Genomic DNA, 17,736 nt, shown 5'->3' with positions numbered 1-17,736 from the left:
AAATACAGGTTGTAACTTGGTAAAGAGGTTGGCATATCTCTTGAGTTCATTCCTTATTATGAATGAAAAAAATCAATGTAACAGGATGAAAAGATTCTTCTGACAATCTCAATGATCAGTAAGATTTCACCACTCAAGGATGTCTCAGTAGTCTCTTATCCCTACTCGTAACGTTCCTCCAACTTAAATTCGAAGTAGGAAATAGAATATTTTTGGATTAGTTTATTTAAGTGAAAGTAAAACTTGAAAACAGATTTCTTATTGTTTGTATTATGTAGCACCTCTTCCAGAACAACCATTTTCTGTAGAACTCAATATCATTTAGCATCTAGATGTTTTGTTTTAAATTCCTGGATCAGTAGAACAACATAGTATCAGGAAATTGGTTATTCCTTTTATGAGTCCTGGAACTACCTGTTGCTTAGGTAATGTTGAAAGTGGGTTTACCCAAAAAATATTTCAAACCATTTTTAAAACTATTTGAAGAAATAAAGTACAAATTAATTTTTATTAATACGTGATGATATTATATCTCTCACATCTTCTGTCTGCGTGTCACTGTTCAGAGACTATTTTCAATTTTAAGTTTTACATTTTAAAAGTGAATTTGGGAGACTTATTTGCTCCTAATTTCACTTCCTATATAGAATTTATATCTGAAATCGGACCAACTGTTGTTGTTCTTCCCTCCCCCTGCGTTATTTTGTCTGTTGCCATCATCATTTTAGGTAATTTGAGCTACTTCTCATTCTTAAAAAAAATTTGAATGGATTAGAAATTATATTAAACTTTTACCAAATTTAAATCTTTACAGCAAAAATTGAACTCCATAATTGAAGAGATGGGAGAAGCTGGTGTTCCTATAACAAATGAGGAGAAATAAACTAGTATTTAGGATTTTGACTGTTGGAATATGAAAATATGAGCAAATTGCATATAGCAATATGACTAGACTACTTTGTATTTTTGTGGGTACAGATGGCATTCGAAGTGTACAGTTCAGTCTTTCTTTGGAACATTCTGGTATTTTTTTTCCTGGTCACCCTAAAGCATTGCACGCATGCAGTTTTATTGAAATAACACAAAGTTTAAACAATCAGTTTGTCTACAAAGTTAATACACTGTGTTTTGGATTTTATTATACAGTAAGATTCTCATTTTTACTTGCATAATTCAGTACTGATCTGTGTTTCCTTTTTATAAACATAAAGTTTTACTCTGAAAAGTGACTGGAAATGCTACTTCACAGATTCACTTTTTCAGTGAATCCAAATTTGTAGTTGCTGAACTAAATTTTAGATTGAAGTTAGTTTAGATTTCCAACTGTTACCTTTTTTCTTGCTTTACTCTCATTAGTTTTGCAGAGTCAGTTGGACATTATCAAGGTACCAACTGGCTTCTTTTTCTTGCACATCATCAACAAGTTTCTAAGTGGTTGTATCTGCATCTATGTCAAAGAGGCTGTGCAGGTAGAGGAACTTAACGTTGTATTTTGGCAAATTCCATGTGTCACACAAAGGGGATAACTTAACCTTCCTTTCTGGAGATGAAACACAAGAACTAAAGAGTACTAATTGAATGCTAAATACAAAGCTGAGTTTGTAAATAGGTAAGAAAAATGCAGCTGTTAAATAAATTCAGACCATCTTACTGTGAAAATTTGTGAGCAATACTATATAGGAAGTCTATAATACTGCTTTCTGAGTGTCACTTTGCAGAGTACAGCCATGTGTTTCTTTATTTCATTTGTTATAAAAATAACTTGTTTTGTTTTTTTCAGCAAACAAGAGCATGATTCTTCAGACAGAACAAAAGAATGCAATAGAAATCAAACGAAAAAAGTCAGATCAGTTGAAAAGAATGAAGAAAACTCATCATCGTCAAATACAGAAAATGTTCCTAGTTTGGAAGTCCCTGACGACAGCTCAAAGAATTCTTTGCATGAGAGAGGAGCATGTTGTGATTCAGATAATAACAAACAATTGGTAGATGAGAAACAAAAATGTATCAATGATGAAAGTGAGTTGAAAAATTGCCAAAGCTCAGATGACGTTATCTTGAATGAGCAGACTAAAGTACATAGCTTGGATGAAACTACACTTTCAGCAATGAATGCAAGGGACTTAAAACTAACACTGGGTGAGGATGTTAGTTTTGAGCAGTTCTTGAGAAAAAGAGATGAACCTGAATCCGTTAGTTCAGACATTAGTGAACAAGGCAGTATTCATTTGGAGCCTTTGACTCCATCAGAGGTACTAGAGCATGAAGCTACTGAAATTCTTCAAAAAGGTAATGTTGCACCTTCGTCAAAGAAAGCTGGACAACTCTCTGAACAAACAGATGAGACCTCTAAAGAAAGCAGTCCCAACAGAATGGAAACAACTGTAAACAAGACAGACAAAAATGAAGCAAGCTGAAATTATGTTAATTTTATTGTTTGTTATAAACAATGGTAAGAATACCATGGACCATTCCTGATGAGTGTGCTCATTGATGCTAATTATTAAAAATAAAAAAGCTGGGTGCGGGGGGAGGGGAGGAGAGAAAGAGACACTAAAGGGAAGTTTTGCATATGAAGATAGCAAGATAGCATGTATATGTATATATACAACAGAATTAACTAAATTTACAGAAGGTAACGTTCAAATATCTCTTCCTGTCTCTTTGATGTGATATATCTTATTAGATTGACATTTGAAAGGAGAAATAAATTCTAATTTTTATAGTTAACTAGACCGGGATAAGGTGATTTATTTGCCAAGAAAATATTTTTTTAAATCCTTCAGTGTGAATATCATTAAACAGTGGAATTCAGTATGAACTCACTTCTGATGCTGAAGTGGAGCACACTTGTAATGATGGTTATTGGTCTGCTGATAATCTGGGTAAACATAACCCTTTGGATTTGGTGTCACATTCCTGTCTTTAAAAGCATGTAAACAGAATTATATGAATCTATGCACCTCTGTACAGGTGTAATCCTGCCAGGCTGTAAGCTTACCTAATAAACTTTCAGTGAAAGTGGAATTATTACAATAAAAATATATATTGTGGGGTTTTCAATGTGCAGGCTGTGCAGAGATACCGAACATAATTGTATAAAGTAGAACATACTGCTGAAAGTACTGTAGCTGTTAGGCTTTTACCATTGTTTTAATTATTCTTAGCCGTAGACCCATGGGAATGGTCTGTGAGTCACACCAAAGTATGGTTTAATGTAAAAACTGGTTTAAGCAAAAAGAAGGAAAACCCCAAACTGGAAGCACCAACTGGCATGCATTCTGCCATTTTGCAGCTGCTACTGGCTAACTGTTACAAAAAGGACACAAGAGCATAGAAGCAGAATTGTACAGTTCAATTTCAGGACTTTTTGTAGTCTAAATTGTGTACAGAAAGATGGCTGCTGATTTTGGTTTGTTTTTTTTTTAATCTTCTAGTTAGCAGCTAGGTGTAGGAATGCATATGATTAATGGTAGCTTGCTCTTATGACATCATTGCTCCATTTGAAACATTCAGAATGTGCTTTTGACTTACAGTTTTGTTTCTAATGAATGTTAAATGTTTTGAACAGCTGTTAAAGCACTGCTGTAAATTATTACTTTTTGAGTAAATATTTGCAACAAAATTTTGTCTTTGTGCATAATTTTATGCTCAGCTTGAAACTTTGGGCATAGACTTCCCACATTATTTTTTTTTAAGATTTAGTGACAGTTCCCGAAACCTATTTCATTTTAAAATTGGGATTTAGAGACTTATGTGGGGCTTTTTATTTGGTTGGGATTTGGGGGTTTTTTTTAAGAATTAAATGAGCAAGTGCCTATGCATAAACATATTTTTGTAGCTGTGTATTGTGGTAAAATGTGCTAACTTCTGCAGATTATAGAGATATTTTTCTGGGCCATCAGCATGCAACTGAAATCTATTCTGTCCTCCTAGGTTAATTGGGCTCAGCTGCTAAATGAATCTAATCAGCAACAGTATTAAAATTTAGAAACCATTCAGCTTATTGTTGAGTCCTCTAAATACACCACATCAATCTCAACATCTCAAAAAATTGCTTCAAACTCTGAAGAGTTATATATGACTTAAATTTTGAATTGCATCTTGATTTTCATCCACGCAGGTCTAGAAGACTTTTAGAAAGAAAAGTGGAACAGTTTACATAGTCACAACTCTTCAAGATCTGCCACTTTAAGAACTTAAATAATAAGCCACATGAAAAAGTTGAGAGCAATAAGTTGCAGCATTCTTTTGTTCTTGAAAGATTTTAGTGAAGTCGTTAACTCACAGTATGATTAACCAGTCTGATGTCTTCATGCATGTACACGTGGAAGATTATAAAATACAGCATCCCAATGAGGACAGTTTAAAGGACTTAACCATTTATGGAACTTGATATGTATGTTACTGAAGGAGTTCCTGAATGCATCTGCATTTAAACCCAGAGAAATCTTCATAGTATTTTTAATCTGATTGCTGATCTTCCATGAAAATGATATATTTTGAATAACATCATGGTATGTGGTGTTGGAAAAGACTAAGTTCAACTGGAACCAGTTGTACGATACTTGCTTGTAAATTCCTGACATCTGTCTTCTATTATGCAGTTACGTTTTTAAACATTTACCATTTTAATAATAAGAATTTGGCCACGTACTGTTGAGAAAAGTTGGAAAATAAAACTGAGATTGAAAAATCTGCATATTTAGCAGATGTATAATATTTTCTCAGATACTTAATATGTAAAGCATTGTTTGTTTCAAACCATGTAGAGAATGCTTATACAAAAGGTAATGTTAGGTATAAACCACCCAAATATCTAGTAGCCCTTCCAAATGAAGAGGCAAGAGAGAACTAGATTGTTCTAGCAAGACTGTCAGATAACTTTAAATGGGCAAGTAAAGCATATCATGAAAACAGTGGCATGGTATCTTTGTGAAGGAGAAAAACAAATTTGTTACAATTTTTCCTATAGGAAGTAATTCATTTTCTGACTAAACACTGTAAGAGACTGCATAACTATGAAGAATAATCTTTATCATGTTATTAGGGAGATTTCCTAGAGATATGTTAAATTGCAATTTTTTTCTGAAGTCACTCCAGAAGAACAAGTTAATTGAATGCATTTTGAGTTATTTGAACGTAACTGCATGTAATTCAGTTTTTTGTTTGTTTCTGAGTCTTTTAAAAGTCTTTTTTTTTTCCATCCAGTTATTGGTAGTTCTTATTCTGTGCCATCTCTGTTATTGTACTTACGAAGACATTTTACCTCAAGTTTTCATTGCCTTACCAAAAAGCGGTAACTTAAAGTTAATTCGTGGTATCCATACTAGAAACACCATTTCCCCTCATCTCAAGAGACCATATTTCCTTGAATAATCATTTCAGATTGTTTATATAACGTTTATTTTTAAGGAAATCACATGCCACACGTTTGCTATCTTCATTACTTGAGTTTAATGGAAAACTGTTGTTGTTATTAGCTTATGGTCAGGGAGCGTTCAGTCGCTTGGAGCTTCCTCAGGTGCAGCCAGCATCTCAGTTTGCCTTCTGCAGTTTGTGAAAGAAACTTTGGTTTACCTACGGTTCAGTTTTTCTTGCAACAGAATGGATGAGTAAACCTGGGGGGTGGGGGGAAACCAGATCACATCATAGCACACACTGAGTTCTATGTATTGGGTGATGTATTTCAAACAAGAACATTTTTACAACAAGACCACATCCACTTCTCTTCTCCTGGAAATGAGGAGAGAGAGAACCCTGGGAAACAGGTGTTAAATCATGTTCTGTGGTGCTTTACTGCCAGAAGGCGTTAGAAACTGAAGGTCAGGGTAAAGAATCTTCAATAACACTTGGTATTCTGAAAAAAATAAAAAATTTCAAAGCTTTTCTGCAGGCATTAAGCATTGTTATTTATGTACTGGCATGTAGAAAGCAGTTATTTTTTTATGCTGTAGGATATACTAATATTCCACCAAAGACTGTGGCCATAGGCTGTCACAGTAGAGTTCTGTTAGAGACTGTTTAGAAATTTTTGAGTAGAGGAAATTTTATACCTGATTGCTCTCTTTTTGTTTTCATTAGTGTTTGGGTTTTGAGGCTTGTGACCTTATTTTGTCTAGTTGCATCCTGTATTTTTTGATGTATGTTTAATCTGCCTCTAATAAAAAAAAATTGGTAAGTATGTTTTATGATTGCTTGAATGATTTTTTGCTTTTAATAAAACCTTTACTCCAGTTTTGAAGTAGCTCAGAAGGACAGTTCTTAGATAAAGCCCGGCATGTTTTCCCTTTGAATGTTACATTTTTATGCATAATTATGCCTCTTTAATTTTTCTCCATTAATTCAGTGCTAAAAGGGAAAGTATGTTAACTGGTATTTAATATCCTTTAAGTTTTGGATCGCTGTTCTGGCTCTAAGACACTTCATTAAAATTTTGTATTCAGTCATTTCATTAACCCAAAGTAACCATGTTAAGTTGATGTTTCCTGTATTGAAGCAGATTTAAAAACAAAAAAAATGGGGAAAATCCTTGGCTGTGAAACACTTCATTTTGAGGGAGATTAGTGTAGTTGTTATGCCTGCAAGGTGCTATAAAGCTAATGTGTTTATTTATGTAAAAATGTGCTGGTTTTGTTGAGGTTTTCTTACTGTTTAAACCATTATTTCAGAGAGGCTGAGGTTTTTGTGACAACCACAAGGATAACTGTGATGTTACATGTATATCTGCATTTAAATTTGGGCAAATTTTACTTCATATTAAGAAAACTAAATGCTCAAATTATATGTGTATATATACATATGTGTGTATATATATCTTATATATATATCAGACAATTTAAAATAAGGTTAATTCCATGATCAAAAAGTGTCAGGCTGTCAGCAACCAATTCTCTGTTCTTTAAGCATTTTTTAAGTAGCACTGTTAAACAAATCCCCTGTGTTATGAATTTAATGCAAATAAACTTTGTTTGGTATTTTAGTTCACTAAATTCTCAATGTTAGCCATTTAATAAAAAGAGCTGTTTTCCAAAAATTATGGTGAATGAGGTAGCATGTAATGGTATCTTTATAAAGAAAGTTGTCTCATACGGATAATGTGGTAGCCTTGAAAATGTAACCTTGTAATATCGTTTGCTCGTGACTAGTATAATTAAGAATTAATCCTTTTGACCAAAGGAAAGTAATCTGTAGGTCTGTTTCTTACAGCCTCTTGTGATGGTTTTATTCTGATCCTGTCATGATGTTCTAGCAACAAATTGATGTCCTTTCTTCTCTTCTAAAGCCGTAGAAGTGGAACATGAATACTTAATAGTTTTTAAATTGTATATAATTTAGTTACTTGGGTGTTTGCTGTCTGAAATGAGGATTGAATTTTGTGTACCAGTTTCTCAGGTTTTCAGGTGAATTCAGCTGAGAATTGTGTCTTTCCACTTAATCTTCTTGGAAAGACTTCACTGCCTCTTTGAGCTAGTAAGTTGATGGCACAGGGTATAATTTTCCCAGGGTATTTAGTGAAGTGCAGTGTATTTGTTAAGATATCATTTAAATGGCTTCTTTTTCCCTGTCACAATCCTTTGTATTGTGGAATGTCTCCATTTCTTGATGGTTGGTGTATAATCAACTTTGAAGTTGTTGGCTGGTGATAGAAAGCAAAAGACACCTCTGGAGGAGAAGCGAAAGTAAGTTCAGAATTTTAATCATGAGTAGTGTGCAACACGTGGGACAGGTTGGTTAACCTGCTTTATCTGATAAAGTGAAGCTTTTTTACTGATTCCTAAAATTGCAGCTTGAGGAACCAGAGCAGTTGGGCACATCCAACTTCAATGGCTCTGAAAGATAGCAACAAGCTTTAGATATCTGTATCGGATCGGAATTCCCAAAATGAGTCTAAGACATGTTAGGGAAGCTTTTCTTCTATTTGTGTGACTTTCCACTCTATTTTTTTTCCCAGATAACATTTACTGGATGCTCTCTTGAGACCATAGAAAGGCCAGTTATCCTAGAGGAGACAAGTGCTTGTATGATCTTCCTTGATGGAACCAAAAAGAAGCTCTTAACATGTGGCCACGTATGCTGTTTAATATTGATATAGTAAGAAGTGACTTGGCATTGAATAGTGGCATTTTGTTAATCTGCTAAATAATGAAGTTCTGTCAGTTCCTCTGAAGAGTCTCTTAATAATACTGTTTAAAATAAACATAAATCTTTAAACTACAGATTGTCACTTTTCAGTGACCCTTGTCTGAGATAGCAGGCAAAAGTACCACGGCAAAAAAGTATCAAGGCAGGTTGTGTCATTCCCTGCTTTAAGGCTGATAATGACTTAGCCTGTCTTGAGGACAGATAACCTATGAAGTCTCTTCAAGTTTGTTGTAAGAGAAACTTCAATGCATAAAACTTCTATTGTTTGTAGACCTGCTTGGAACTTAATGATTCGATTTAAATAAGTAAGACAAACTTACTAAAGCAGAACCTATTTTTTTAATACCCTAAAACTTACTTGTATTTGAGAAAAGAAATCCCTTGTCCTCTGGGATCCTCAGAAGGCAGTCTTGATGATGTAAAAGGAAATGAAAGTCCAATCTGTGTTTAAAATACAGTAAACATACCAAAGTTTTTTGTAGCGAAAGTAATGCAAGTTAGTTGTAGATGGGAATGCATAATAATCCACTCTGTCCAGGACTACTCTTCTCAGCTCTGGTCAGTGGACTGAAAGATAAAGCTTCCTCCCTTCCCTTTACAGCTGCTTCCCTTAGCGTATTTAAAATACTAGTGAGGGTGTAGTGCCAATATCAAATCAGATGTTACATTTGTATGGTCTTCAAATATCAGAAGCAATGTTATGAAAGATCTTTGAAAGATGAGCCTGGGGGCTAAAATTAAAACCTGTAGTGTATATTAAAAACAATGAACCAAGTCCAGCATAAAACTAAAACATACCGCAGTTAGAATTTTGGCATCATTCCTCTAGTTGACCCCTGGCTGTTTCATGGTGATTTCTTCGTCCATCCTGCAGGGTTTTAAAGCCCTCCTCGTTTCACCACTAGATAGTCCTGTGCTCTTCACTTGTTTAATCTGCTTTTTCTCTCAAATTGGCGAATTAATGAACGTAACAGAATTCAAAATAATTATTCCCCACTTGTACTTTCCTGCAGTTTGTTGCTTCAGTTTCACAACCCCAAGAAGGGCTGTGTACCTGAAAGTTTCTTTCTATTACAGCCACAGATATAGTTGAGGGGAAAAAAAGATGATTCTCTTCCCTTGTGAACCTGCATCACCAACACCCTTTGGACTGTCATGCTGCACCACCACAAATAGAGTTAAATGAATTTTGCTAGCCGTTACAATTTTTTAGATGAAGGTACCTGAGTTTTACAAGAGGAGTCCAAGTTTAATCTCATAAATTTGCTAAACCGAGGCTTGTAAGGCTCTGATTCTGTAAGAACGTTTTCAGTGATTGAAGCAGCCCTTTTCCCCTGTAGCTGCTGAGTCTCACTTGAGCCAATTTTTGCAGATACACGCTGAGCTAAGTCACGCAGCTGATCAGGCTGAAAAAACACCACTGGCAGCAGCAGAAAACGGCATGGCCAGTTTAGGCCATTCAGTTGCTGCTGAAGGGGAAACCACAGCCTAAGAAATACAGCTTTTGGAGTAGTCTGTAGGGAATTGTAGACAAATTCCTACTTTGTCGGGGGGAAAGCATTTCCATAAGAGGAATAAACACAGTGAGCTTTCAGTATACCAAACAGCTGCAAGTAATGAAGCTATTGGATCAGTTCCTTTGGAAACTGTCTGCTTATTATGGCTGGATCTCCAGAGATGTTATTAGTTGTGTATATTTCAATTAACTGCTGCCACTGAAGGTAGAAGCCTTTTTTGAATATTACCTATACGTCCTTTAGTGTAAAGGCTTAAATGTTATAATACAACTTCTATAATTCACATGCATGTGTATGTGTGCTTTTAGATCTATGCAAATGCAACATACTTAGTTCATCCAAGCATGCACATTGCAATAGGGGCAACCTATTATAGTTACAGAAGACTCATTTTCAGTATAAATTCTGAAAATTCAAATGTTATTGTGTAGGATTTTAGAAAGTAGAAAACTAGTCTGCTACCCAGGAAGATGTTCAGCACTCACACTTTAATTTTTAATTATTTGTATATGAAAACTTATTACTAAGTAAACCTGGGACAGAATGGAGGGACTCAAAGTGAATCCCAGTAGTGTGAGTAATTAGGAAGAATTCAACCTGAAAGGAAACCTTTAGAAAAATTGAACTTGATAGAGGATAAGTGGTGGCAGTGTAGGAAGTCGGGTGATGTCTTAACTACGTTGGACTGTTACTGCTTTCCCCTTATTTTTCCTTGTACACACACACGCGCGCTTCTTTATGTGCAACTATAATGAAAACACAACTTGGTTTTATTTTCCCTGATGTACATGAACAGAGTAATAAAGAACAAAGTGGGTGTTATTTTTTTATCGTGTTAAAAAGATGGTAGAGTGTTAGCAACAATCCTTATACTCTCTTGAGCACAAAGTTGTCTAAACAGATTGTTATAAAATTGCCATTATACTTGAATTAGAGCATCTTGCTAATCCAAGCACGCTTCTGACTAGGTGAGCTACTCTACTCAATGGAGGGAAATGGGATTTCATCTCCACTCTCCATAAAAGTAGGTTCGTGCTAAGGAAGCTGGGCTCCCCGAGGGCTCAGGGCAGCATTGTTCCTGTCCAGGACAGCTGTGCCTCTCAGACTGTTGCTAGGCTTGTGCGCTTCCATCAGGCTAAAACTGGCCCTTCCTAGTACAGTTGATCCATAGACATTATTATATACCGGAAAGTTTATTCATAGTTGAAATGAAACGGAAAAAAAAAAGGAATTCTGCATGTAAATGGGCTGTGAGCTTTCACAGAGTGATTTAACTGCACTAGGGAACTGCTGTTTAGCAGTGGTATCTTGAAAACTTTTAACATGCCATTACCTCTTATTGCCATTTGTATTTTGGCAGTAATAAAAATGTATCTGTTTTCTTCTCACATCACAAATGTTTTATATTAATGTATTCTTTATTTGATGTGTTTACGCAGTCCTTACAAATACGTTGGTTCTTTCCATCGACTTAAAATGTATTGTTTGAGAGATCTTACAATCCACTTGCAATTTTATGAGAGTTTCTTTATCATCTCTTTTATCATTTTGCATGTGATCCTGCATAAAATAAATTGGGGGGAGCAGGGGGAGGGAACTATGAAAAAATGTTTTCAAGGTCAGTCTCTTGCTTACCCCTAATTAGAGAGGGCAAAATATATCCACCCTGACCTTCTGACTCCCTGCAATAACAGCCATACTCTCTTCCTTATAGGTGATGCTAAAGCTGGTAGGAATTCTGCTGAACAGAATCTCCAGAGAAAATACAAAGCAGCAAATGAAGAGTGTCATTGGATTGTCAAGATGCCTAAAAGATCGATAAGAAGCAGCAGCAAATGGGAACTTCACTGTGAGTGGAATATAGAACATGTACAGGCAAAACGCTTCTGCTTTTAGTATTTTAGTTAATGAGAGTAGAGGTCCCTATCGAGAAACATGAGGTTCTGTGCAGCGTCTGACCAAACTGTCTGTTACCAGTTGCTTCCCAGCACAAAGACTTTTCACCTGACTGTAAACTGATATTCTTGAGTATAATGTAGACAATTAGATAAAAGTCCATAATTGACAAAGTTCCCTCAGTCCAAACTCTAAATATATTTCACTGCCATATCTGGTTTGAGGGAGGCAAAAAGTGCTTTCTGCACCTCACCCATATTATCTGCTAAGGTCTCTTTTATCTGCTGAAAAGAATATGCACAGAGTAGGAAACCTTTGTGCTTGCTGGAGACCATACAAAGTCAGTACTCTCTTCTTTTTTATTTGTGCAACACTTCGCATTTTGGGGAAGCTGTAAAAACAGTTTCAGTTTAACTATCATCGTGTTCTTTCTCCTAGCATAGGAAATAGACTTTCTCTCCTGTGGTTTTTTTTTTACACAAACATGTCTTTACTGCTCTGCCGTCAGTTTGGCAGTGTATATTTTAGCTGGGCATAGTAAAGGTAGTAATGCTGAAATAGAAAAACAAAGTATTCCAACAGAAGAAATAGTTCTATGTATTTATAGATCTAATATTCACCAATTTCATGGTGCCTCTCTAATACCCTAAACTTTTGAATACTATGCCGGATCAGTTCTAAGATCAGGAACATAAAGAACCTCCCTGGAGAAACATTTTTATTATTATTACTATTATTATTGTTGTTATTGTTGTTGTTATTTACATTGGTGATAACTGGAAATCCAGAGGAAAACTAACCAAGATAGAGACATAAAAAAAGGAAGTTTGTCTTCCCCACTGCAACAGCAGGCGGAACACTGATTGTAGAGGTCATGTCACAGAGCCACCGATCAGGCTCTTCCACATGGTGCCCAGTGGAAGCTCTAGAGGAATTTACTGAAGCTGAAAACACGTAAAAGAAAAGCAGATTCATCCATTTAAGTTTCACAAGAGTGTCCTTTAAAATTCCGGTGGGGTCTGTGTCAGTATTTTTACCATTCTCATAATCAGCAAGTTCTGTGTTACAGATTCTAAGTGACAGAAAAGTTAAAATGTAAAAGTTGATCAAAAAAAGTTAAAAAAAGAACTATTTTGTTCTGTATGTAGTTGTGCAAATAAACTTAATTGACTAGGAACATGCATATCTAAGGAACGGTTCTTAGTGCATGTGCTGAGCTTGAACAAAGAAACGAGCAGCCCTTCTGCTGATTGCGGAAAGGCTCTGTCGGCACATGCTGTTAAGGTGAAGCAGACAAGGCATTACTGTGTTTGTAGATGGATAGCTACGGTAGTTGCCTATGAAACCATAGCTCATTAATCTTTGCACCCTTTTACGGAGTGCTAGAGTATGCGATGGGGTAAATGAATTGCAAGGCTAACCAGCTGCAGTTGTGAAATGGAGACATGCTTAACTGGATGTGACTTGAGATATGAGAACTAGAGTCTCTACAGGCAATCCAGGCAATGATTTCTCCTATTACTACAGAAGCAAGAGGGTAAATTTTTTTTTAACAATACAATATATTTTTCAAAGTATGGGTGAAAATCTGAATAAAACTCTCTGAGGCTCACCTAATTCAGTAATGAGGTTAAGACAGCTTGGTATGCAGTAACTCTATCGATGATTGAGTCTGGAACCACTACAAGACGGTATTAGCGAAATTGGAAATAGGAGTAACTGGACCACCTTCGGACTTCAAAAAAAAAAACAACACCTTTGCAAAAGAGCAGAGACAGCAACTGTAAAATATTCTGGTTTTCCTAAAATTGAATTCAGGAGTCATCTTATCAATGAAACCTGATAGGTTTATTAAATACGCTGTAGAATACTGTATGAGAAAGCTGGTTTTATCTGCTACAGTTTTTCTCCTTAATTTCAGCTGTATGTATGCAACTGCAGCTTCAAAACATCTGGGTACAGCAATTTTTTTCTTTTCTGCACCTGCAAGTGTAAGTACACACATAAACAAAAAAGAAATTAAATCTTTCACAGAGCCAAAGAGAAAGAAAAAAAACCCAACCATCCGTGAAGCTCAGGGGAGCAGTATGACAAGTGCTGAGCTGTAAACAAGCTTGAGAGGGATTTAATTCTTATGACAAGCGCCAGTGGTAGCATCTCACATGGACTCAGCATATGCACACATTTCAGAGGAGGAATCACAGAGGACTTAATGCAAATATAAAAAAGCTCAGAGCACATCAGCCTACAATGTTCTAAAAATAGCCTCACAAATCAGGATGAGCTAGGGTTGTAATTATCTTGATTTTTCAGAATTTTGCCACTTGTATGAGGGTTTCTGGTTTACGTTCATACTATAATTAGACTTTATAACATATAAACTGCAAGCTCTTTGGGGCCGGGACAGTATCATATATTTGTAGGACAAATACAACAAAACCTCACTGGGTGGTGTTTTCAGGGTGATAGTACAATATAAAGGCTGAGTAATAGCTGCTGTACTCAGTTTTAAAGAAGCTTATTTTAGTTCGGAAGCTTTTGTTGTTGTTGTTTGTTAAGGAAAGAGAACTGAGATGTAATTTGGTATCCAAATTAAATTTTAAAAGCCTCTAATGCACACTTATTCCCTAATTACAGTCAGGTCCTTTCTCTTTCAAGTATGCTCATAACTGCCTCGTTTCTCCAGCAGCATTCTAAAAAGCACATACTGCAAACCATACCCTGCAGTCTGTACTTAAGCAGATTTCCCCATGGCAGTTGATGAGTTCATGCTGCAAGACGTAGCCAGTCTTCACAAAACCTTCAGGCAGCTTTGAGATGAGTCGCGTGCTCCCTGCGCTCCAGCCACTACACAGGTTTGACTTGTTTAAGAAGCCAGAGCAGGGCTCTGTTCACTTTAAATCTTCAGTCCAGCTGCTTTCTGTTCTGCTTTCCTCAGTCTGCAATAAATTCATTTAAAGGTAAAATTTACTAGCAAAGGGTTAACAGTCCCTGGAGGCACGGTTTTGGATTGTCTGCAGGCTCAGCCAAATGCATTGTGTTGGGTTGTAGTCAGCTAAAAAACTGGTTTTGACCCTAGTTTAGATTTCATTGCAAAAGGAGGCAGTCTCCAGGAAAAGAGTATCTCTTGGACCCAATCCTTCTTGCTCGCTTAGATGGTTGACAACTGGAAGAACATATTATTTTAGCAAAGCTCTATCATATTTTAAACATACTGAATTTTAAACACAGTTTTACAATACTGATGTTGCTGGATTTAAATATGAGATTTTGTGCGTGTGTGCAAGTTACCCTTCATTTGTATGATGTAAATATTCAGTTTCTTAATCTGTTTTTGGATGTGTTTTGGCCATCCCATGTACTGCAAATGATTGAAAATGGCCTGCCATTTGCAGTTGGTATGAATAACCTTCAAAATAACAATTAACAGGCTTGACTTTGAGTGGAGTAGCTTCCCACCTTTGGCATGGAAAGCTAAAGCTGCCTATTCCCTCTTTCACAAACACTGTAACATCTCTGGTTTTAAAATGATTTTTTTTTTAATTCTGATTTTTATTTCTATAATTTTCTTTTAAAGACAAGTAAGCATAAAAGGAGCTCTTTTTTTTTTTTTTTTAAGTTTGTATGCTACTGGTTTGCCAAATTATAAATAAGCATTGTGTCTTCTAGGAACCTGTCATTATTTGCTTTACTGCTTTAAAATTACCTGGGGAGATCAGTGTTTGGGAGAAGAGCAGAATATCAAAATCCTCTTTCACCAGATGACTAGAAAGAAGATTTTTATTTTTTTTTAACTAATTCTTTGTTACCAGAGCAGATGGAAACTCCCGGTCTGAATTGTCCATTACTTGTAGAAGTTTTGGGAATCATGATTCCAATACTGAAGTAAGTTAAGCAGGCATTAAAATCCAAACATCTCTGAATCTTGAAAGCCAAATCTGTGGTGTTTGCAGGCCACTGGGTAAGCATCTCTGACCATCATTGGTTTTGTGCATCACTGCTGTTTGTAGAGAACACGCTAAATAAGCTACATCTCTTACAGACTTCTTTTGCTTCTTTTAATATCCTCTGTTTTGTTATTTTTCCAGTATTTGATTTCTCTTTGTGCAATAGCAGTTGCAAGGGTGATACTGGGAGGACACTGGATACTGCGGGTGGCAGTAGAACTGCTCATTTTTACTGGCCTGGGATTATGATCTGCTGAAGGGTAGAAATGAATATAGACAATAGACAAGGCTGTGGTAGGCTGCTGTTCCTATGGGGTTTCTATTAATTTTGATATCTTTATAGAGGTAGTGATGCCTAGGTATACACTGTATGATTCTTTACATCAACCTTGCTCTTTTTGTTGGGGAGTGCAAGGAAGTCCCTGCTCACCCTAAGCTTTGAGTAAAGACTAGTTATATGAACACAGGTATTTAATAACTAAGCCCTTAGGCCAATCCAAAGGCAACTGCAGACTACACTATACTATTTTTTCTAATGTCCCTATAATATAGGGCTCAAACCATGACATATAGGAGCAGGCTATGACAGATAATGTATGTATATATGGGTGGTGTTTTGTAAACTTTCTATGCAGAATGTTTTGCTTAATTTTATAAATTGATTGAACCAAAGCTGTGTGTGTCTTTCACAGGTAGAAGACTGGATTTAGAAGACGGGTTAGTGAGGTAAGAGGTAGTTAACTGTAGGCTTCCCTGTGCGTGAGTGCTTTGTAGCAGGAGCAGAATGTGCCTGCCAGGCTCCCTCTCCCACCCCTCCACTGGGAGTGACTTCGGGCCCACCCTACTGCTGCTGTCACAGTTTGGGTTCTAATAATCATAGCAAAAAGACTGCTGCTTTCATAGTAGTGGGGAGAATTTCTATAAACAAGGCAAATATCTGTTTCTGAAGGGGAGGGGTCTCCGTTTTTTTGTAATTAACAGAAATTAAGTTGATTGAACTTTGTTGTATGCTCTGTTATTGAACCTAGCTCACCCTTCTAGTGCTGTAACTAAAAGCAAGTGAAGAGCAAGCTGCCAGTTTCTATAGCTTCTTCAAATAGCTTACAATTTAAATCTTACTTGTGCTACATCTAAGAGTGAGACAGTACTCTTAGTTGTCTGGTTGCGTGTATTGGTCTGAACATTCAGAGGGTTAAAAATTCTATATTTACTAGATTTCTCTTAGTAAAAGACAGAAATTCATTCTGCATGATGAAGACGACATTCACCAGAACACAAAATTATCCTGAAGACAAAATTATTCTAAACCCATTGGCTGAGTTTAAACCTTGCTCCATTAATTTCAACTCTCTGTGGATGCACAGGCCAAACATCAGTAACCTGCAAGATTTGTTAAAGGCTTTACTCTTCCAATTCCCACTGGGGTGTTTTAATGTTGACAGCTGTTAAAATTCTCAAACTGGAGCTTCGCATCAGTATTCTCTTCCTCACAGACACCTGTAATGGGATTCATCTGTTTTCTTTGTTATTCCCTCTGCTCATTTAAATGTAATGTGCATTTCTCATCACACCGCTGGATTAACTTTTTATATAAATTACTAAAATGCACAGGTACACACACGCACACACATTTGTCCCAGAAGAACAGAACATGGGATTTTGGTTTTGAATATAAAGCTGGCCAAAGACAAATACAGTACTATAATCCTCATGCCTTTCTTTAAAATAAAAGAAAATTTTTATTATGTGGCCAGTAGAGTGTGGCTTTTAGAAGATCCTCCGGAGATTTTCATCTTCCCTATCTCCACATCATTGAGTGATCTTCCAGGAGCGGAGGAACTCATTCCATTTATACTTCTGGTGGTTTACTACCAGTCACAGACTCCCTCCCTGCCCCTCCAGTCCACCTCTTCGGATTTATATTAGCTGGAATCATGGCTTTGCTAATTTTCCTGGGAGGGGTTAGCCAGATATTCTTTGCTTCGGGGATTATTCATTTCCAGGGCCTTTGTTCTGCGAATGATGTGTTAATGGGACGTGTTATTCTGTGTTTTAACCTGATGTCTGATTGAGACTCCTGTTGAACCAGTCTTCCCTGCCTTGGTTCACCTACAGTGCAGGCAATGCAGGATGCCAGCCTGGTATTTGCACTTGAATTAACCCAAAAATAGCTTGGGTACTGTGGTCGGTAAAGCTGAGGGAGCGTGGCTGAGCACTCGGAGACAGAGCTT

At 36.4% G+C, this 17,736-nt stretch overlaps 1 protein-coding gene across 12 annotated transcripts in view; it reads left to right on the top strand.

Moving 5' to 3' along the window:
• ZNF280D (zinc finger protein 280D) overlaps positions 1-3,625 on the top strand; it is a 50,916-nt gene extending 47,291 nt beyond the window's left edge. For 11 of the 12 annotated variants that reach the window (XM_074601835.1, XM_074601831.1, XM_074601832.1 and 8 more), the window contains one exon: positions 1,781-3,625. In XM_074601835.1, coding sequence (XP_074457936.1) covers positions 1,781-2,417 — 637 coding nt within the window. In that variant the 3' untranslated portion in view covers positions 2,418-3,625. The remainder of the gene's footprint in view (positions 1-1,780) is intronic. The other variant, XM_074601840.1, reaches the window with a different exon arrangement.
• The last annotated feature ends 14,111 nt before the right edge of the window (positions 3,626-17,736 follow it).

The sequence above is a fragment of the Larus michahellis genome, chromosome 9 (genome assembly GCF_964199755.1).
Source record: "Larus michahellis chromosome 9, bLarMic1.1, whole genome shotgun sequence".
Taxonomy (NCBI): Eukaryota; Metazoa; Chordata; class Aves; order Charadriiformes; family Laridae; genus Larus; species Larus michahellis.
This window is presented reverse-complemented; position numbering and strand designations above follow the sequence as displayed.